We start from the raw sequence: 21,926 nt of genomic DNA on the forward strand, positions 1-21,926 counted from the left end.
CCTGATTGAGCTGTTTGTGGGCAACTTATGGAGATCTGGACAAACAGCTACATGAATGCCACATGTTCCAAACCTTACTTCATCTTGAAGGATGACGGCTGTGTGCCTAGAGTTGCTCATGTAAGCATGACTAAGCATCTTTTGTAGGCCTGTATATGGCTGCCAAGTGTCTTCATGGCAAAGGCCTTGAGTTGCTTGACATTTCCTCCAATGGATGGTTGCTATCTGTTCCAAGCATTGCTTCATGTTGAAGGAGGATGGCTATCCGAAGCTTGAGTTGTTTGTGAGCAGCTTACTTAGACATGCTAACGAGAACCTTCTAAGCTTTCGAGCTGCTTGTGAGTAGTTTACTTTCCAAGTATGACTAGACAGCTTATGGCCTTCTTGACTTGGTCAGTTTTAGGTCTAAATAAATCTGAAAAACTAAGCTTAGACCTGAAAAACGAATCTTGGCCTTATTGGGCTAAATAGGTCTGAAAAACTAGTCCGAACTTTAATTAGTTGGGCCAAGACCTGAAAATGGGCCCAGATCTAAAAATCAATTTGGGCCTTGACTACTTAGGCTATGCTCCAACTATTATTGTAGCCTAATCGATTTTCAAACTCTCTCCAGCCCTTCCAAACTCAATTAGGCTTAATTGTGGCCACTTTAAATTCTACCATAGGCCCAATTCAATCAGGCTTAATTCTACCAAGTTCCAAAATAACATTTTTGGTCATTAATCCATTAACAAATTCTTTTTTAGAATTCGGCCAAAAAATGGATGTAAACAAATGTCTCTATATATAGATCCAAAATCAAATCTCTATCCAAAATTGGTGCCCGTCATTTCATCCGAACCGTCCAATCCACGTTTGGACGGGCCAGATTTGAGGGCCCCTCACCTTTGAAATACGGCTCCTTAACCCGCAGATCCGACGGTTCTAGCCTTAAACCCTAAACCCCACTCCCTGCGGCACAGTGTCTCCCTCCCTCTCTCTCTCTCTCTCTCTCTCTCTCTCTCTCTCCCCGATCCAGCCAATTGAATCTCCATTCTGCTATCGCTCTCTCCCAATTTCTGTATATTTCCGCCATGTATCGAGTTGGTGCAGCCCTAGCTTCATCTATCAGGTATCTGCTCAACACACAGAAACATTACACATTAAACATCCTGTATCTATTTATATGCCTGTATGCACGGGCTCGCATCGTATAATGACTGATATCCGCTGCCACAATTACTCAGGTCCTCTGCTTCCAGGAAACTGGTTTGACTTCTTCCCAAAACTCGAGTATTTGCTCTTTTGTATCGGATTAGATTAGATATGAGTTGATTGAATCTATTCAGCTTTTCTACTTGAAGATTTGATTTTTGATGGTGCCTGAGGTTGACGATTGGGTATGGTGATTTTTGATTGATTTGGAAGGTACAAAGTAGAGTTTTACACGACAGAAATTATGTGGCTAAAGATATCAATTTTGGTACCGGGGCTCAAGCAGCTATGCTACAGGGTGTTAATGAGCTTGCAGAGGCTGTTAAGGTCACCATGGGTCCAAAGGTAATTAGACGCGCCTCTTTTTCTTTAGGTAGTTGCAGTATCCCTTTTGTTCACAACTGAGCACATAAGCAGGGGTGGAGGCACCGTAACTTGTTCATACAAATATGTAAATTGACATTGTTGTGAATTCACTTTATATGTCTATTCACACCCATCATAATCCGTCAAGAAACATGCAATAAAAATATTAAACTTGTGGAAAGAAATTTCATGTCGAATTGGGTCACATTCCTCTCCGTTAGCGGAAAAAATTACAGGGAATTTATCCGAAAATTGAGAGAGAGAGAGAGAGAGAGAGAGAGAGAGAGAGAGAGAGAGAGAGAGAGAGAGAGAGAGAGAGAGAGAGAGAGAGAGAGAGAGAGAGAACATATAACAGTGCCAGAGAGTTTTGAACCCTGGTGCGAGCGTCAAACACCTATCATGGCACACGCCTTAATGACTCAGCCGGTCAACCAACGTACACTTTGTGTACACTTTGTATTTAACGTTTTCCGTGTAAACGCCCCCTCACATAATCCCTTGGTACTTGTACCAACTAGCCTGTCAACCAACTAGTTTATGCACGTTTGTTGTTTGTTACATTGAACCAGGCCAGTACGTTAACATGGTGAAGGCTGGAATTGTGGATCCTCTCAAAGTAATCAGAACAGCCTTATTAGATGCTGCCAGGTGAAGATCATAATATTCTAACATGGCATTATTGTATGTTTCTTTGATCCTTCAATATGCGTAAACCAAAATTGGGGTTGCTTTGCAGTGTCTCTTTGTTACTGACAACCACAAAAGCTATTGTTGTTGACCATCAAGGAGAGAAAAACCCACTTGTGAATGGCATGACGAATATGGACGACTTGCTTCATGGCGCTTCCTCAAGGCGCATGATTTCACTTTCACCATATCTCCATCTATCCAAGCTCTCCTACCCACCAATTTTCAACCATCGGATCTCTGATTCCCTCCACCATCAGACCCACAATGAACTTCTTGATCACCTTCTCCGAAAATCCACAACCATTCAACAATGTCAACAGCTCCACACCCAAATCATCCACACTAGGGCCCACACGTCCTCATTCTTGGTTGCCAGACTTGTGGCTACCTATACGCATTTTGGGCTTCTTTTCGATGCCCGAAAAGCATTTGAATCTGCCCACGTTGATTGCTTTTCAAGCTTGCTTTTGTGGAACTCAATCTTGAGAGCTAATGTAACGTGTGGGGAACATGAGGAGGCCCTTAGGGTTTATCTTCGGATGCGAAAACTTGGGGTTGGGCCTGATGGGTTTAGTTTCCCTTTGGTTATAAGGGCTTGTGGGCTGATTGGGGATTCTAGATTGTGCAGGAATGTTCATAGTCATGTTTTCCAGATGGGTTCTCAATATAATCTCCATGTTGTGAACGAGTTGTTGGTCATGTATGGCAAGGTTGGGAAGATGGAAGATGCTCGCCGAGTGTTTGATAGAATGGCTGAAAGAACCCACATTTCCTGGAACTGTATGGTTTCAGGATTCGCTATGAATTTTGATTGTGATGGTGCTATTGAGATGTTTCGTAAGATGGAATCCGAAGGTTTGGAGCCAAACCTCGTAACGTGGACTTCATTGTTATCTAGCTATGCCAGGTGTGGGCGTCGTGAAGCAACGTTCCATTTTTATGGTGAGATGAGAAAAATGGGAATTGGCTGTACGGCTGAAGCACTTGCTGTGGTCATATCTGTTTGTGCTGATTCAGGTTCACTTCACAAGGGTGAGGTAATCCACGGATATGTGATAAAAGGTGGTTTTGAGAATTATTTGTTTGTGTATAACTCGCTCATATGCATGTACGGGAGAAATGGTGCTGTTAGAGATGCAAAAAATTTGTTTTCAGAAATGGAAATGAAGAATGTAGTGAGTTGGAATGCTTTGATAACCTCCTATGCAGAATCTGGATTGTGTGATGAGGCTTATGCTATATTTTCACAGATGGAAAATTCAGACGTGTATCCAATGGTGAGACCTAATGTTATAAGCTGGAGTGCTATTGTTGGTGGGTTCGCTTCTAAGGGACACGGGAAGGAGTCTCTAGAACTCTTTCGTCGCATGCAAACAGCTAAAGTATTGGCCAACTCCATTACAATTTCCAGCGTTCTGTCCGTTTGTGCAGAGTACTCTGCACTTGGTCTTGGCAGGGAAATCCATGGCCATACAATTAAAGCAATCATGGATGGGAATATTTTGGTGGGAAACGGCTTGATTAATATGTACACTAAATGCGGTAGTCTTGATAAAGCACTTTTGGTGTTTGAAGAAATTGACGGTAGAGATTTGGTTTCATGGAACTTAATGATTGCAGGGTATGGAATGCATGGACTTGGTAACTATGCTCTAGAAACTTTTGAGCAGATGATGAAAGCCGGATATAACCCAGATGGGGTCACTTTTGTTGCTGTTCTTTCTGCATGTAGCCATGCTGGGCTTGTTTTTGAGGGTCGCAAGATTTTCAAGCAAATGGAATCAAAGTTTAGGATTGAACCCCAGGTGGAGCACTATTCCTGTATTGTTGACCTCCTTGGGCGTGCGGGGTTTTTACAAGAAGCTAGCGAAATGGTCAGAAGCATGCCGATTGAGCCCAATTCTTATGTCTGGGGAACTCTAATGAACTCATGTAGGATGCATAAAAACACAGACATTGCACAAGAAACAGCTTCACGGATTTTTAGTCTTGACTCAGAGACCACTGGAAGTTACACGCTGCTGTCTAATATTTATGCTTCTACTGGAAGATGGGATGATTCTGCTAGGGTGAGAATTTCAGCAAAGGCTAAGGGTTTAAAGAAAATCCCTGGCCAGAGTTGGATTGAGGTGCAGAATAAGGTACATATGTTCTCAGCAGGGAATAATAATACACTGGAAACAGGGATGGAGGAAGTTTACAATATACTAAAGTATTTGGGGCTGCAGATGGAGATGGAGATTGAAGGGTCTTCACCTGACAAGAGTTCTGTGCTACAGGATGTTTAGGAAGAAATATTTACTCCTATATGACAACTAGAGTTGGAAAGAATCTCTAAATTTATGGTGATTGTCATAACTCAACAATCTTCGCCAAGACGACTTGGTGTTATTTCCTGCCAAGGTAACAGGTAAGCAACTTGACTCTCTTTTTGTTATACTGCCAAGGAAAATGCATGCTACTCAAAGAATGCCTTGGAAACTGATTCCCCTCCATCAAACTCAGAGCAATTGAGATTTTTTGGTTGGACAATCAGTCAAGTGCTTAATCCCTTTCATCACCTGGAACAACAGTGGGTAAAGTCAACCACAATTCAATTAGTCAATCATCCCGAAAGCTTCAACCAAATAGGTTACCTCAGGTTTTTTTTTTTTGCTTGGAAAAAAGAAATATTTTATTGAACTCAATAAAGGACATGAGAGGGAGAGAAAAGAGGCAATAAGTTAGCTCAGTTGCACTTGCACCTATGCACAATGTTTGGTTGGTTCTCCCCATCACAGGGTTTCCTTTTTTAGTGTGTGCTTGACGTCATGGTTTTGGGGTCAATTATGTATAGTGCATGTATGTTATGGCTCTCTTGCGTAGTTGACTGTTCAGCCTAATGTAATTCACATGATATTCTTAATCATCCAACTGATTCAGGGAAAAATATCGTTCATAGAGATCCGTGTCAAACTACTTTCGGTGAATTTCAAGAGGGTATGTTGCCATGAAATGAGTGGAGATTTCGGGAGTATGAAACACTTAAGTTGAATTTTCTGTTAGAGCGTCTTGGTCCAATTCTCCATTTCTTCCTCCATTTTTTCCATTTGAGAGGATTTAGATATATTTTTATATTCATAAAGTGGATTCGGAGGAATTCATTATTCACATCAACTCCAACCCACACATATCTATTTTCATTTCTAAATGTTTCCCTCCAATATTAATTGGTTGATTTTCACTTTTTTGAAATTCAAATAAATATATTTGATATTAGTCTCATTTTAAAGATATCGTCATTATCTTTTCCAGGACACCAACTTTATAAATAGTGAATGTATATATTAAAAGTTATAGACAATTTATCAAATTACAACAAAATGTATAAAGGACATGCTTGGTGTTTAAATTAGAGTCAAATGCTCATGGTGACAAAAATGAAATTTGAAAAGGTGAATAATTTTGATACTCCATATTTTGGAGTATGGAATCTCATCCTCCCAAATGGAGGATGGGTTTTACATTTTCCTACAAATTTTGGAGAAATGGAGCATGCATTGGAGATGCCCTTATCAGATGAGTGCTTTTGCGGACAACCAAGCATTTAAGTGGCGGCTATTGAATTACTCCATGTGATCTGCTTCTTAGACAAGTGGATGAGTGTCGTTGTCCTTTGTTGGCTTCAGTTCTTGTCAAGTCTTGAAGGTCTAAGGGCTGTTACCTAGACGGAGGGATATCTCCTAGCAGTTAGGTGCTTGATGATTCCAGTGTGAGCTTGAGCTGCAGCACTAGAATGAGAAGCTGTCTCCTCGCGCAGCTGAAAGGTCTGATCTTAATCACATATACCCTTGACAGCAATATTGGCTGATAAACAAGGATAAAATTTGTGCCTTATTTACAGTTGTCAAATGAATAGAGATAGAAAATCCATGACTCACTGGGAAAAAATAAAAGATTTGAGAAAGAAAAAAGGAGAGATGAAATTTCATTAGTTCAAGGAAACCAAAGATCGCAAAAAAAAAAAGAAAAAAAAAGCAAGCACAAACCACATTATGGACCACGTGCTCCATTTGGGATACCCCAAACAGCTCACAATTAAATCTAGTATTTCACGTGTTGGACAGGAAAAATAGAGGCCTTCTTCAAGTCTATTTTGGAAAATTGCATCATCATGCTACTATTACATGGACTTCATTGCATGGTTCCAAAACTGGAGTAACATTTTCCTGGAAAATGAAGGTCTCTTTGGCTGTTCTGTGAAAGAGTAGTCATCTCCAGACGGGAAAATAAGGTGATTGCATTCCAGTTTGAGCTAGAGCTGCAATGCTAGTGTGAGGAGCTGTCTTACTCTTCTCTCCACCGCACATTTGTGTGGGGGGCACACAGACAAGGCCATGTGGTGCCCCAACCCCCCCCTCTCCACTACACATTTGTTGGGACTCAATTCCACAAAAATGTGTGGTGGAGAGAGGGTTTGGGGCATCACATTTCCTTGCCCGGAGGCATTGAATAATCTCTCCCAAAGATGGGTTGTTCCTTTATACTCGTTTATTTGGAATAGATAATATCTACCTGTGTCCTTTGTGTTTTCATGCCTGGGAAAGTATACCTAGAAGAATCATGGCTACTGTTGCTCTGCTTTCTTTACTCGTCTCTCCCTCTCTCTCTTCCAGGCAATCGCAACTCCTACCTTGTTGTTTCAGGTGCCCCAAACACCATTACAGGGACAACACCGTGCAACTTCCGGGGAGGAACTGCTGACGGCCGCCTAGATTGGGGCCCATCCTTCATTTGTAAAGGCAACTCCAATTGTTCCAATGCCACAGGCAATCTAGACACGGGAGATGACTTTCCGCTCGCTCCCGATGTCGACCACCTCAATCCGACGGTGCCGGAAGGATTTAGTGGATTGGATGAACTGGCTCAAGACTGAAATTGGATTCGACGGATGGCTCTTTTCTATGGCCACCGGATATTCGCCAAGGATCACCTAAATCTACATGGCGAACACATCACCTGATTTTGCCATTGGAGATTATGGGAAGTTCTTCACGTACGGTCCAGATGGAACGACAACTACTAACGCGGACAAGCACCGTAAACAGTTGGTTCAATGGGTTCAGCTTTTGGAGGGGAGTGGTCGAGGTTGAAGCACTTGAACGGAAAGCCTCTGGGAATGATAGGAGTTTTACCTCAGAACTCGGTGACATTCATCGATAATCAGGACACGGAGTCGCAGAAGATTTGGCCATTCCCAACCGATTATGTCATACTAAGATTATGTCATTCCCAACTGATTATTTTGCCTCTCTCTCGCCGTCGCAAGGTGATTAATTTGTTATTTCTTTTCGCTTAAGCAAGAAAAATGGAACATTATTATCATCCTTTTGATTTTGGACATGTTTTTCTTGTCCTCTTTTCCAGAAACATGATATGAGGTTGGGTGAGGAAAATCCCAATTTGCCCTAATTTTTTGAAGATCCCCAAATCTGATTCAGTTAGATCGTGCATTCTTGGATGTGCTTGCCATAGTGCCAGTTCACGACCTGTAGCTTCAGAATTTTAAGTATACAATTTCCTGGTAGTAAGTTCTCTCCATTGCCTTTTGTATAGAGCGCTACTTTCAGCCGTAAAGGGTTAAGCCATGGTCAATACGTAGATCTGATAATGAGATTGTTGGCTGTTGTTCATTTGTCGGAAATAAAACTAAGTTGGACTGAATTTGCTATTTCTAGTTCTGAGCTATCTTTTTCTGCTTGAGGTATGAGGGAATGGATTCTGTGCTGAAAGTGATGAATCACTGATTATTTATTTCTGTACAAAGATCTGTCAGCATCCACACAACAAGCAGATGAGCTACCCAGCAATGGCTCCACTGCTTTCAAACACCCTATACTGCCAACGCTTCTTTTCTTATTACGCTAATGTTCTTTGTGTCTTCGCATACGATGTTTCCTCGTAGATCTCAGACACTGAGAGTTCCACTGTTTGATTCTACTACAAACTGACTCTCCAACCTTCATTGAAGGTTAGCCTTGGCACTTGAATTCATCACTGTCTCAAAGTGATCTTTTTATTTCTTCTTGCTTCAGCAAAAAAAAAAAAAGGAACAACAAATTAGGATTATCATCTTTCTTATTATGGTATTATGTACCATTTTCAGGCTCTAAAAATGGTGCTATCAATAAGCTGATATTCAAAGGGTTCTGTTGGGATGGGGAAGTTGCTGCCTTGATGCTATATCTGTACCTGTTGGTTTGCCGGTGCTGTTTTTGGTTCCACAACTGGTGCTACAACTATAAGGTTTATGGTGATGGTATTGAGACTCATAACTGATGTCTCTAGGTTTTGAAATTGGGGTGGCATTTCTCTTAATTGAAATGGGATGTACCCTCAACCGAACCTTGGACTTGATCGCCACATTTAGAAGATTCTTTAGTTGTTTTAGAATGTTGCTGAGAGCCTGTTGTAACAATGCTACACTAGTTCAGATTTTTTGGGAATTTGAACCTAATTTACCATTTGCTTGTGTGCACCTAGCCACCTGTTGTAATATGGTTTTTTTTTTTTGATATTTGTTTTTGTGTGTGGCTTAATATGATTTTTTTGATATTTGTTTTTTTGTGTGGCTTAATATGACGATGCTCATTGCTCAGCTTTGTACCCTCATTTTAAATGATAATTGGGATGAGAATGGTCCGGCGTGAACTCATATATACTTTTGTTGTTTCTGATGTTTGTTGTTGCTATTGTTAGTTTGAGACGCAAGGCGTTGGGCTAGGCCATAAAGCAAGAAATCTTATTGAAAATTTTTGAAACAAACAAGGAATGGCAGCTACTCATCTCTGGAGTCATTAGCCTTTTTTATGAATTCATCGCTCAAAACAAAAAAGGAGCGGCAGCTACTCATCTCCGGAGTCATACAGCTCAACTTTCTTAGTCCTTTTTTTTTTTTTTGGCTAGTGTGATCGGTTTGCGTTTACAATGAAATTTGACGTACCTAAAAGAGGTCTAAAGACTCCAAAGCAGGACTTATTTTTTTGCTAGTGATCGGCTATTCTTGATTGGACATCATTTTTTTTTTTTTTTGAATTTTCATATGTATATGACAGCGCAACATTTTTTTTATAGCTAAGCTTAGATAGAATTAACTCAGACAATATACTACTTACTACTTATAAATGGGGTTTAAAATCATCTTGTGGAGAACCAGAAGATGATTTTGGATTATGAATTTTCATGTTTGCTACAGACCTTTTTTTATTTTTATTTTTATCAGCGATTGCTATAGACTTTGCTCTTGGAAAAATCACAGTATCTAGTAACAACATAAAGATCCGGCTACAACAAAGAAACCAGTCCGGGTCTGATCTCTTACCGACCCGGTTTATCTATCGAAAAAGGAACAAAGAACTATTAATCCCAATGTGGGTTAAAAATGAAGAATGGAAAAAAAATGGTGACGCCATGATCATATATATCCAATCTTCAGGCAGTGCCTCTCTCTCTGTTGAAGATGATGATTCTAACATACAGGAAAATCCACCGGAGGTGGTTCTAGTGATTGTAATTCCCCGACTCCATTGTCGACGATGAAAACCATGGCAAGACCCCAGCCTATGTGAACGTCCAAGTGACAATGCAAAATCCAAGTACCTGTTTTATCCAAAACAAAATATTTGAACATTAATTAGATGCTGAACAATTGAGATTTATCAACCGTAAGGCATGAAATTATCTGTCGAAACTTTTTGTCTGGCATTTCATTTGTACAATTCATCGTTCCTTGAGATTGTGTTTTCAAAATTCTCATTTTATTGTGTGGTTGGAAATGCATTAAAGATTATATCATTTATTCGGAAGGACATAATTGGTACTCCCTTCGTCCCCTTTTTAAATGTTCCATACGAAAATTCGTGCATTTTCGAACTCAAATTTTTTTTTTGTTGTATATTAAATTACCCAATGAATACTTTAATATGGTGTAAAATGATAAAAAAATAACAATATATAAAAATACATGTTTTTGGAGTTTGAAAAATGAACGAATTTTCATATGGAACATCTAAATTGGGAAGGATGGAGTATCAATTTTTATATTCGTACTTTTATTTTTTGGAGTTTCTAAAAAATTCATCAAAATCGTTTTGCCAACTAGCTTGTAACTTTCAGAAGATTTTCAAAGCTTGGAATGTTATGAAGAGATTCTTTCTCAAAGAAAAAGTTATCACAGGGAAATGACTGGTGCCTCTGTTTTCCAAATGAGAGAGATGCTACATATACTACACCAAACCATAACACCATCTATTACAGTTTTTGTGGGACCCATTTTAGGTCCCACAAAATTCAGAAAAATGTCTATAACTTTTAAAATAATATTTTATGGAGCTCTGTAATAAATCAACTCCAACGAATGTCGGTAAATATTATTTTTAGATTTGTAACAGTTTCGCCTTTACGAATCCAGAAAATACTTACCGATATTTGTTGGAGCTATTTTCTTACAGAGCTCCATAAATATTATTTTAAAATTTAAGAGCGTTTTTATGTATTTTTGTGGGACTCAGGGTGGACTCCATAAAAAATGAAAAAAAAATGTAGTGGGTTTGGTGCAGTGTATTTCGACTAATATCCTTTCCAAAACAGTTTTGTGAAAAAAGATTAAATTCTTTCCACTGAAAAATCTACTTTTCCACCAATACATTTTTCGGTCTTACCGTGTAATTATTATTGATATGAACCGTTCATCTTGTAGACCCCACATAATAGTGTATCTATTAAAAGACATCAATAGGAATATTAAAAATTGAATTTTGCTTTGTAAAATAGATAGTTTATCTTTATTATTATTGACAGAAATTAGATCGTCCATTTTATAAATTATAATTCAATTTTTGATAATATATCGACTTCAGATCAAGCACCAACCGAAACATGCTTTCGAAAACAGTTTTTTTAGTAAGAATTTTCACGCTCCTTTTTTTTCTTTTTTGATAATTGCACTCTTTTTTTAGGTGAAAACCGTTTTCCTTTTTTTATTTATTTATAATTTTTATAGCCTTTTTGCCATATTCTTTACCTGGATTATCAGCAACAAACCGAATAACAGCCCACCCACCAACCGGCAAGCTGACCGTATTCCTCATCGGCGGATCAACAAGGTTAAACTTGGCCGTATCCCTCTTCCGGTTGAAGTTCCCGAACCCCTCCGCGACGATGTAGAAATCATACCCGTGGAGATGAATCGGGTGGTTTTCGGCAGTGAATATGCTCGTCCCCTGCAAAACCACCTCAACTTGCGAACCGTACTTGAGTTTGTAAACCTTGGTCGCTTTCACCGGACTCCACAGAGCCTTGCTCACGTTCCCTGTGTAATCGAATATCACCGGGGGAGATGCCGGGAAATCGGTGGTGAATACTCCGGGGATGCCCTGCTGGTGGGCCTGGAGGAGGGAGAAGCTGGAGGGGAGCACGAAGGATACGTTGTTCATGCTCGAGGCGAATCGGGTGCCATTCGGGCCTTGGCAGTTCCTGCTGGTAGAATACAATTCTGTTAGTAAGTTTTCAAATACGGAGTAAAAGATAAACTTATTCACGGAGGAACTGAATAAGCAAATTATAGAGGTGTCAATTCATAGTCATTTGTTTCGGGGATCAACGGTCTGGATTTTAAACAAATTTTTTCGAGAAAGAATTAACAAACTTTTCCTATTAACTCTTCCCAAAAAAATTTGTTCAAAATCCGGATCGTCCAATATACTTTGGATGTGCGCAATGGTGCTCTGTAAACACTTTTTCACATAAAACTCCCCTTTTTTCCATACCTTGCTCGAGCACCTGGTGGGCAATTAAGAAGTCCCAATCCGACCGTAATAAACAAGCTCTCATCAATCTCCGTCGGCACCGCAGCTTTGCTAGGACTTCGAAGGCTAGTCGTAAACTTAGTAGCCGTTGCCGTATCATTGAAAGCCGGCAAAGTCGCGTTAATCGGCTTGATCGGGCCGCCACCTGTGGCCGGACACGGTGCCGTTTTGTACTCCAGCACGGCGGTGGTCGTGGTGTTGTCAAACGGTGCGCCTTGGGCGCTGGCATAGGCGCGTGCGGCGATGTAGTACCTGGCCGGCAGCTGGTCGGCGGTGATGATGACGTCTGTGGTTTGGCCGGGGCCTAGCATGATTGTGTCGGTGGTGAAGGGCTTGAGGTAGGAGGCGTCGGCTCCGACCACGGTGAGCTTGTGGTTGGCGACGGTAAAGAAGAGCTGCTGGTTTAGGCCGGCGTTGATTATGCGGAGGAGGTTGGTTTCGCCGGAGCCGATTGGGACGATTACTGTGTCTGCATGGAAATGATATGATCTGGTCAGTTTCTTGAAATCATGAGTTCTTTTTTCCCCTTTGGTTTACTACTATTAGGCATGGCCCAGGTTCAAGTCGCCAAATTTAACTGTGGTGAATCTTATTCATTAATGCACTACTGATCTTGAGAAATTTTACAGTGACAAGTGGATATATCCCACGTGGTGTCTATTCGGCACTCCTGAGTTGCCTGATGCACTTTTAAACGGCTCAAATTAAAACCTTTTCTCTTCTCCCACCCTTCCTTTTCTCTGTCACTTTTTTCTCTCCAAATCTAAATCATCCAAAATTGCATCGGACGATTCGGATGTGCTTAGCACGCACCACGTGGTAGCCTCCTGGCACTGAAAAAATTCTCACTGGTCTTATTTGACATTAGAATAGAGTGTCACATGACAATATTCTCTCGTGTACTTTATATGCTAATGTACACACCGGCAAATAGAACACCTTTTCGCTAATGTACACATCGGTGAATAGTTCACCTTTTCTCCCAAATATTGCATATATCAGTGGGGTTAGTGGATAAATTAATAAGTTAGTTCACACGAGGTCCATAAGCTATTCATAGTACTGAACTCCAAACGTCTATAACGAGGCTCAAACGCTAGTCTCCCATAAGACAGATTTGATCAGTTTAGCCTTTAGTTGGTAGAGAGTTGGTTTCAAAAATTGAGCTTGCCAAACGTTTTAAACCTTGGACTTGGGGGGTCAATGGAGGTTTGCCTGATCATTAACTTTAGGATCCCGAAATTATTCGAGGTGTGCGCAAGCTAACCCAAACATCCGGTTGTAAAAAAGAAGAAGAAGAAGCATACCTTGGCTGGAACAGTTGTAAAAATCTCCAGGCTGACCATTGATAGTGTAAGCATCAGAAATATTAGGAGCCCCCCCTGTTCTTGTTGCTTCGTCAATCACATCCACAGGATTCGCATCCCACCATTCCCCTGCATCATCATTTTCACATTTTCATATAAAAGTCCCATTTACAGATTAATTTTCTGGTAATCGAGTCTACTCTGCTGAGATTATGAAGAGTTGAGTAAGTACCTAGGAGAAGGGGTGTTTCACGGGTAGGCTTGGGGAATGGGTAGGAAGAACCTTCCTTCGGGTGAATGATGATAGCACCATAGACGGTGGCTCTGAGCCACGAGCTGTGGGCATGCCACCATAGCGTCCCTTCTTGGCCTGTAATTGTATACCTGTATGTGAAGCTCGTTCCTGGTCTGATCGGGCATTGAGTCACAAATTCTGGCCCGTCGGCCCAGGCTGTTCTAATCTGCCTAATGCCATGCCTGCAGAAAGAATTGTATTCATTTGTTTTTTACTAGTAAAAAAGTAGTATGTTTTAGACGAGTTCTTTACTTGTACTGCGTTACTATGCATGCAAATATACCAGTGAATGGTGACATTGTATCGAGCTCTATTGACGACGTTGATCGCTAGCGTGTCTCCATCGTTCACTTCCAGCGTTGGTCCCGGGAATTGCCCGTTAACCGTGATGGAGTTGTGGGTTTTGCACAACCTCTTCACTTTCGTTGCTTGAACCTGTTCCATTAATAATTAGTAGGCATTCATTGTGGTTGAACTTATTGCAATAAACCAGAAACTGTGCCACACAAGTTTGACAGAATTTTCGAGACCAGAGAGAGAGAGAGAGAGAGAGAGAGAGAGGACGTACAACAAAGTCATAAGAGTGAGTTTTTGCATTAGCAAACAAGGGCACTGAATTGGCAAAGAGGAGCAAAAGGCCCAGGAAGAACAGAGTGAAGCTGGGATTGGCAATGCTGGTACTGTTGAAAGCTGCTTCCATCTTTGCTTTGCTTTGCTTTGCTCTGTGTTTACTTTTATCTCTTTTCAGTTTTAGTGGCCGAGTACTTGGCCTTTTCCCTTGTGTTTTCGTGAGTGAGTTACAGATAGTGGGTTTGAAGGCTGATTATATAGGTGGAGAAGAGGGGAGAGAGGGTTGTTCTGAGGTTGGCAGATTAGGTTTTGATTCAAACAGAACTTTTAATTAATGGTCAGATCAGTGGGCAAGTCTTAGTTCAACCCTGTACGAGAGAGTTGGTGCACCCACTGGCCTATCACAAGTGCATAATTTCCTGAATGCTTGTTTCACAAGTCTTCTCCCATCTTGGGGTTTGAATATTTTTCTACTAATTAAATTAAGCATCAGTCTTTTTTATAATCCAACTACACAGTTAAAAATTCCTGCTTTTAAACCCCATGTCTAGAGAGCTGGTCAAATACTACAAATTTTATCTCTTCTGTAGGGTAAGAAATACGTTGTATCTACTTTTTTGTCATTTTTGTAATACCAACTACTGATGAACTACTCGCATACCAAGGGCTGTGACATTAGTCAAAATCTTGATTTATATATATAAATGCATCTCAAAAGTACTCTCCAACTCTTACAATACAGATATCTAGCTAAGTGATCAGTACCTGAGTACGTGTAACATGGTATACCATCGGTCCATCACCACCCATGCCATATCAAATCTCACGGATGATCACTAATTAGCTCTAGACAATGTTTAAAAGCAAAGGTTGTGTCTATTATAATGATGGGTTTGAAGAGGAATAGAATCGATAGATCAATCTTTGTTCTAGATCTTGTCGAATTTGACCTTCGATGAAGGTCAGGGGTCAATCATCACATCGACTGAATCACATGGCGCTAATAGAATTTTAATCCCAAGTAGTTGGTTTGTTGATCTTGGTCAGAGACTTAGGGATTTGTTCATTCGTTAGTGGTTCGTTTGCTGATCTTGGTCAGCCAGAGACTTAGGAATTTGCTTATTTTCGTTCAAAAACTTCCAAAATTGAGGCACCCGTTCTGGTAAAATTGGTCTATTATAAATTCGTCGATGTGTGCGTAAAATTATAAAATAAACTTTTTTGACCTTGAATAATACTCATTTCTTGCTGGGGTGGGGAACAGAAAGGCAGGAATCCAAAGCTGATACTATGATACAGAGGAAAAGCTAGCTTTGCATCTTCTTGTCGTTGCCATAATGGAAACCCTTTTTTGATGCAATGATGTGGCATGGCACAAACACAACAAATTATGATCTCGAGGTTTAATTAAGGACTGCTTTTCCAAACTTACATGTTTCGGATTAATTATGGGTTAGTGAACTTTAATTAGAAGTCCAAAAACCTGTGTTTAACTTCCCTTTCTATCTACTTGATAATAAGGCCGGAGTTGGATTAATTGACATATTTTTGTAATTTTGTTATCATTAGAGTTTTTATTAATTTTCTGTATTTTAACCAGGTTTTTGGTTAAGATATTTAGTTCTCGGATTCCTCTGAACGATAGGAATCAACAAGTAAAATATATGAATCGAAGTTATAAAGTTCTTAAAAATACAAAAATAAAGATACAATCGGTGTATTTTTTGACTATTATATATAATGAAAATTTTGAACTTTTGATCGTTAGATTTTTTCGTCTCTTAAGGCTCCGTTTGTCTGGATGTAAAATGTTTTCTCAGAAAACAAACTTCAAATTTTTATTTTTCGGTGTTTGGTTGACACTTGAAAAATATTTTCAGAAATCAACAAAATAATGTAGAGAGAGAGAGAGAGAGAGAGAGAGAGAGAGAGAGAGAGAGAGAGAGAGAGAGAGAGAGAGAGAGAGAGAGAGAGAGAGAGAGAGAGAGAGCTTAAACGGTAGAGAGATTTGAGAATATTAGAATTGAATGTGGGTCAGACCTAATGATCGAGCAAACCGAGCAATGAAAATTGCAGTAGAAGGCAGCAGGTTAATTTCGGAAAATAACTTACAGAAGATTTAAGGGTAAGTCATTTTCTTCCAATTAATGAAAAATATTTTACATGCAAAATATTTTCCTCATTTGTTACACAACTAAACACCGAAAAATAGGTAAAATATTTTACCGAAAAGTATTTTTCGCCCAAACAAACGGAGTCTAAATTTCTCTGTTCAAGACAAATCGAAGAAAGGAAAGTTGATGTAAACCTAATAAAAATTTATAAAATGATAATAGTCCACAACCAATATATAGTAGTACAAAGTTTTGCATTTTGTTTCAGAACGTGCATGCGCCCAACTAAATTCAGGTAGTGGACCAGGGTTTCGAATCAGTTGACTGTACATCGGGTAGAAAGCATGCATTGCGGACAGGACAGAAGAGAAAAAGAAGAGGAAATTAATAAGAAACTTTCCATTCTACCTTTTCCTCAACTTTCTCTACCTTTTCCTTCAAAATCATTTTCCTCCTCCTTCTTGTTCTTCTTCTTTTTTTTTTTTTTTCTCTTTCTTTCCACAATTTCCAAACAGTCCCCTATGAAAAGAAAGTCATCTTTCGCTAGGCGGGTGCTCCCTACGTAATTTTTTAATTTTTTTTTCAAGATATTATGGAGTCTAATTAGCAACAAGTCAGAGATACTGGACAATTAGGTGCAAGGGTTGCCCGTGAAAAATTAAAAATCGGGGCAGTATTTTTAGAGAATCTGACTTTTATTTTGAATAAAAAGGGTATTCTGGCCGGAGTCTGATTTCCTCTATCATGAAAGCTCCTGTGCCTTTGTGCCGAGAGATTTTTGGCCGTTGGGTAAAAAAATCACACAATTCAACGGCCGAAAAACCCCTTGGCGTAGAGGCACAGAGGATCCTGTCTCATTCTGGCCGGCGGACGCTGCATAGAGCAATGAGCATGGAGAATCATGTTTCTTAAAAGATTTGATTAATTGTAATTTAAAGTATGCAACAAGAAAATGATTACCGTGAAACGCTGGGACAATGAGATTGTCAATCAACTCCAAAATTGGAATTAAGAAATACAGATAGTAATTAATTAATGCGTGGAGAATTGAAGTTAAGTAGTTGAACTGTAAGATGGACCTTCATACAACGTTGTTAGCATTGAAAAAACAAATGCTGGACCGGGGAAACAATTAAACAATAGTAGTAATTCATCTCCTAATTGTGTGAAAATTGATCACGACTCGATTAATCCTGGGGACCAATTTTGGCTACCGCCAATATGTAGAGTGAAATTGGTCACTATTTCTTAATACTGAAGTACACAAGGGCCAGTACTTTTATTTCTACGTTCGAGCAACTCCAACCTCAACATAACTCCGCCCCTGTATATATATATACAGTCCGGATCAAGTCCACACCTCTTCCCGTCCGCACCACCCCTTTTCCGGTCGAATTTCAATGATCCAAGTCCACACCCCTTCCCGTCCGCACCTCCCCTTTCCCAATCGAATTTCGATGATCTGAGCCGCTCAATGTGATCAGAAGATAATTTTAAGAGTCTGCAATTAGAAATCGGCAAAAAAAAAAATGATCGGAAAGGGCTTCATTCGAACAGTTTTTGTTTGTATTTTATTGAACGGTTCAATAAAAAACTAATCAAATCAAACCCTTCTCGATGTTTTTTTTTGCTAATTTCTTGTTAGTACCCTCAAAATCACGTTCTGAACACATTGAGCGGCTTGGATCATCGAAATTCGATCAGGAAAGGGGAGGTACGGACGGGTGCGGACGAGAAGAGGTGTGGATAGGAACCGGACTGTATATATATATAGAAGAGAGATAGGTCAAGGTCTTTTAGGCTTTAGACTGTTGAATGAGCAACAAATTAAGCAAAAGCTAGAACTTAAACTTGCCAAAAAGTCGGTGAGTTTTTTTTACTGGCATATCCAAGTTCTTGGAAAACCGTTAAGAAATATTATAGACAACTAAAATTGATTGAACACCCAAAGGTTACCCCATTGTTGTTGTTCCGATCTCAGTGGTTTTGCCTATCGTTTTCTTATTCAGCCTTCATTTTCACAGTTAGTTATAAGTTGGTAGGAAACTTCACAAGAATCGTTTTGTTGCATCAATCCAAATCACACGCCGGCCACCGGAGTTCAAAAATCAAAGGCTAGCTCTAATAGTCTAACTTAATGGTTTCGTGAACTTCACACATACTAGCTAGCTAGATAGCAACTACGTACTGCACAATATTGGACGTCCCTGTCTGAATCCAGCAGCTAGCTAGAATTAAAGGGCTATTATGGTTGCGGAGGTTAAAGTTTGGGCAAGCTGAGCTTTCATGTCACGAGTTAATGGTGCTTAATGAATGGAGCAATATATTGGGGCTGCAGAAGGGCAAAACGGTAATTTCACGGTCGGGCCGGGATTTCCAGGAAGTACGTATTCGGAAAACTCATGTTGGATTGGAAATACGTTAAGTACTGTCGAAGCTCAGCGGTTTGTTTGTTTCGGATCGTTTGCTTAACTTATTTCAATTTCAAAAGTTCGATTCGTTAAATGTTTTCTTCTCTGTTCAAAAAAGGTGTTATATTTTCTTTCCTATGGTCAGTTCTTATTTGGTTTAATGAGATTGGATGACGCTTTCAATCCAAATAGTATTTCTAATTATTCGGTCAAATTTCATCGCGAAGGCTTAAAAGTTGAAATGTTTCTTTTCTTGAGTAGTTTCATTTTTTTTTTTTTGCATCTACATTCCTGAGTTTTTTTTATTTAATTTTTTTCTTAATTATCTTTACTGAATCTATCAAATGGTGAAGTTGTACATGCTGATCAAGACTTCTTTCAAGATTAATCACTTCGTTTTGCATATCTCGACTCAGCTAGTTCGTTTCGGAATCTTTCTGATATGTTTTCACCTTTCATTCAAAATATTTTACATTGAACGACAAAGCGAAACGAAAAGCAAATTTATAAACGATGTACTCCTACTAGATATTAATTTTGAAATACTCTAACAATAAGTTTTTTTTTTTTTTTCATAATTACCTTCTTTTAAGCAGATTAATTTGTGTGTTCAAATCAGTTGGGTTATGGGGGCTGCATAATTATTAATTGGTACATGGTCTCAATCAAATCAAATTAAAGTTTGCACCTTATTATATACTGTATAGTAATTATGGTCAGGCAATATATATATTATCCCATGTGCTTGCATGGTGAATATTTAGTAATACCTTGATAATCAAGTGATTCCGAGGCCCGATGGGACGCATCAAATCATGCTCTCTTGGAGGTACATAGCATGGGAACATTCATCAGTCATAAGTACTCAAGCTGGTACAATTCGCTCTCATTTCATTGCCTGCACAAGGAAAGAAATGAGAAATCCTTTTCTAGCAGCTTGGAAAGAAATTATTAGTAGCAATGATGAACAACACATGCACGCCCTTTTCGCGGGGGATTGGTTGTGTGGTATACTTGGAATCAGGCTTGTCTGCTGTCAATGTTTGGACTGTAGCTAAATGTGCGATTTGAGTGATCGTAACCGTCGGATAGTGTTTTTAATGGCCGAGATTGAAATAAAAAATTTTCGGGAAAAAGTCAAATACAAAGATGAACGGCTACGATACAACTGCAGAGACTCTCTATAATCCAACTGTAGAGAATCCGTGTCCTATACTTGAGGGCGTTTCCGCTAAGGTGTTTTTGTTTTTTGTATTTTTGTTGTTGAAAAAAGCATTGGTCAATTTTTCCCCCCGGAAAATGTACTCTTCCATATAAGCCCCAAACAATAAAATATCATGGTCCATACAGGACTCAAAAAACTATCTCAGCCAACTCCTTTAAAGGAGCCGCCAAGCAAAAGCGTGGGTTATTTTTCTATATTGTTCACACAAGTTTTGGTATTTTTATCTAACAACTTGATTGCTATAATTTTTTTTCTCAAACTTTATTAACGATCGGAAACGCCCCATAATTATTAGCGTTTAATGGATTGTTGGGATAAAGAATGACTTACTTTGGGTCAAATGGACCATGTTCTTAGTTGATGTAGATTGGGCTCAGTTTTCAAGAAGGGCTCAGCACTAGTGGAGGATTTTAGGCAGCTATTTTTTTTCCTCGGACACACAAACTTTTGCATACAAAAAACAGTGCGATTTTCCAGTAACGCTTAATCCAACATCATTAGGTGTCGATTCGTTTGGAAAAAATTAAAGACCTTTAGAACTTCATCTTATACAATAATATGTCTCATGATCACAATCAGATTATTGTAAGATGCGCCGATGACATCTTAATCTCGATACAAAAAAGTAAATAAAAGATGGAGTACTAATAATACCGGAATGATAAGATCAAGCGTCACATGTTAGCGGCTGAACCGGTTCCCTCTAGAATCGGTGATCCACACATCCAATCCACTATCAGCAGCAAAGATCAATGTTAGAGATTCATCCGGAGAGTTAAGCAGCCATGTCGTTCCATTCCTGTACATTATTTCTTGGTGCTCATCCTCACAACAATATATACTTGTGATACTATCTAGCATTTGTTTCTCTGAAAAATGAGCATTTGTACCTAGTACTACAGAAAGTACAACCTGGTACCAGATCAATTGTACTAGCATGTACACTTTAGTAGGCACAAACCCATTGTACATTCGTGCTGCCTCCTACATTGGAAGTTTAGATTGTTATGTGCTGGTATACAAGGGTCTTTCACTACTTACCTAGTTAGTAGTTGCCTAGGTAAGTTGGTGTGTGGAATTACTCTTATACCATTTTGCAAAAAAAAAAAAAAAACCCATTGTACATTTATTGCTTTGTCTTCTCTTACTAATGATGGTGAGACCTTCTAAATAGTGTTGCGTATTCCGCCGTCACTCGTGATAGAGGATGCAAGCACTAGTACTTGCATGAACACATAAAAGAACACTCAAATGGCAAACCTAGCTACTCTGTTTTGTACTTTCCTAGTATTTCTTTGCACCACTGCCGACAAAGTTTTCTCAAGGAAAGCACAAAATTTTGGCAAACCTGTTACTCCACAGTCCACATGAATACGTGCACAAATGATATATGCATAAAACTAGATGCAAAATCACTTATAAGTGGGAGGTTCCCCATTGAAAAACTGTGGGACTTGCTCCTTGTATTCAGTGCCTGAGACATTATTCTACCGCTCAGTTATTTGGATTAGTTTATGCGCACCATGATTAATTTGGAAAACTAAGCCCGACACCCACTTGTGCAGGGGTCCTAATTAAGGTACATCTAAGCTTTGTATGGACTGGTCTCAAAAGACTTGATAACACTTGAAAGATTTCTAATCTGAGACCTTAGAAGGAAGCAAATTCCCAAGTCCGAGAACTTGACCATTAGGCCAACCCATTCGGGTTACGGTTTCAAAGTTGAGTATTTCTTCCACCAATTGGAGGATGGTGCTTAACAGTGGTGTGTGCAGCACCGTGTTGCACACCTCCGAGCTGTCGGATTGTACGTCCGACGGCTCGGATCTCATCTCGACAATGAACGGCTCTCGATCATTGGTTGCCGAAATGAGATCCGAGCCGTCGGATGCACGATCCGACGGCTCGG

The 21,926-nt window shown here is 39.6% G+C and overlaps 3 protein-coding genes across 18 annotated transcripts; 2 read left to right on the top strand and 1 right to left on the bottom strand.

Annotated features, from left to right (window-relative positions):
• Positions 1–980: 980 nt before the first annotated feature.
• LOC131302034 (putative pentatricopeptide repeat-containing protein At1g17630) lies at positions 981–7,070 on the top strand. 14 transcript variants are annotated; one of them, XR_009191572.1, is made up of 6 exons: positions 988–1,111; positions 1,227–1,248; positions 1,408–1,539; positions 2,130–2,208; positions 2,297–6,056; positions 6,357–6,733. XR_009191572.1 is itself a non-coding variant. In XM_058328604.1 (3 exons), the coding sequence occupies exons 2-3, from the start codon at positions 2,144–2,146 to the stop codon at positions 4,536–4,538; spliced, it is 2,307 nt and encodes a 768-aa protein (XP_058184587.1). In that variant the 5' UTR covers positions 981–1,539; positions 2,130–2,143; the 3' UTR covers positions 4,539–6,057. The 14 variants fall into 14 exon arrangements, 1 of the variants encoding a protein (XP_058184587.1); XR_009191571.1 differs by adding an exon at positions 6,936–7,060 and having other exon boundaries at positions 981–1,539; positions 6,357–6,523; XR_009191575.1 differs by having other exon boundaries at positions 981–1,539; positions 2,297–4,881; positions 5,919–6,056.
• LOC131302038 (alpha-amylase-like) lies at positions 6,980–7,977 on the top strand. Of its 2 annotated transcripts, none has more exons than XM_058328607.1 (2): positions 6,980–7,558; positions 7,731–7,977. In XM_058328607.1, exons 1-2 carry the CDS (start codon positions 7,346–7,348, stop codon positions 7,782–7,784), a joined length of 267 nt encoding a protein of 88 aa, XP_058184590.1. In that variant the 5' UTR covers positions 6,980–7,345; the 3' UTR covers positions 7,785–7,977. The 2 variants fall into 2 exon arrangements, with proteins under 2 accessions (XP_058184590.1, XP_058184591.1); XM_058328608.1 differs by having other exon boundaries at positions 6,981–7,558; positions 7,657–7,977.
• Positions 7,978–9,532: 1,555 nt separating this feature from the next.
• LOC131302037 (laccase-12-like) lies at positions 9,533–14,607 on the bottom strand. 2 transcript variants are annotated; one of them, XM_058328605.1, is made up of 7 exons: positions 14,266–14,607; positions 13,981–14,132; positions 13,635–13,879; positions 13,403–13,531; positions 12,057–12,564; positions 11,312–11,766; positions 9,533–9,888 (listed from the first exon to the last, which is right to left on the bottom strand). In XM_058328605.1, the coding sequence occupies exons 1-7, from the start codon at positions 14,395–14,397 to the stop codon at positions 9,758–9,760; spliced, it is 1,752 nt and encodes a 583-aa protein (XP_058184588.1). In that variant the 5' UTR covers positions 14,398–14,607; the 3' UTR covers positions 9,533–9,757. The 2 variants fall into 2 exon arrangements, with proteins under 2 accessions (XP_058184588.1, XP_058184589.1); XM_058328606.1 differs by having other exon boundaries at positions 11,312–11,763; positions 14,266–14,605.
• Between the last annotated feature and the right edge of the window lie 7,319 nt (positions 14,608–21,926).

The sequence above is a fragment of the Rhododendron vialii genome, chromosome 9a (assembly GCF_030253575.1).
Source record: "Rhododendron vialii isolate Sample 1 chromosome 9a, ASM3025357v1".
NCBI lineage: Eukaryota > Viridiplantae > Streptophyta > Magnoliopsida > Ericales > Ericaceae > Rhododendron > Rhododendron vialii.

Coding starts and splice junctions, on each gene's coding strand:
- LOC131302038 (XM_058328607.1), top strand. CDS start 7,346: ATGGGTTCAGCTTTTGGAGGGGAGTGGTCGAGGTTGAAGCACTTGAAC. Junction 7,559..7,730: donor CTCTCTCTCGCCGTCGCAAG/GTGATTAATTTG, acceptor AATCTGATTCAG/TTAGATCGTGCATTCTTGGA.
- LOC131302037 (XM_058328605.1), bottom strand. CDS start 14,397: ATGGAAGCAGCTTTCAACAGTACCAGCATTGCCAATCCCAGCTTCACT. Junction 13,880..13,980: donor TACAATGTCACCATTCACTG/GTATATTTGCAT, acceptor TTCTTTCTGCAG/GCATGGCATTAGGCAGATTA. Junction 12,565..13,402: donor TTACAACTGTTCCAGCCAAG/GTATGCTTCTTC, acceptor ATTTCCATGCAG/ACACAGTAATCGTCCCAATC.
- LOC131302034 (XM_058328604.1), top strand. CDS start 2,144: ATGGTGAAGGCTGGAATTGTGGATCCTCTCAAAGTAATCAGAACAGCC. Junction 2,209..2,296: donor GCCTTATTAGATGCTGCCAG/GTGAAGATCATA, acceptor GTTGCTTTGCAG/TGTCTCTTTGTTACTGACAA.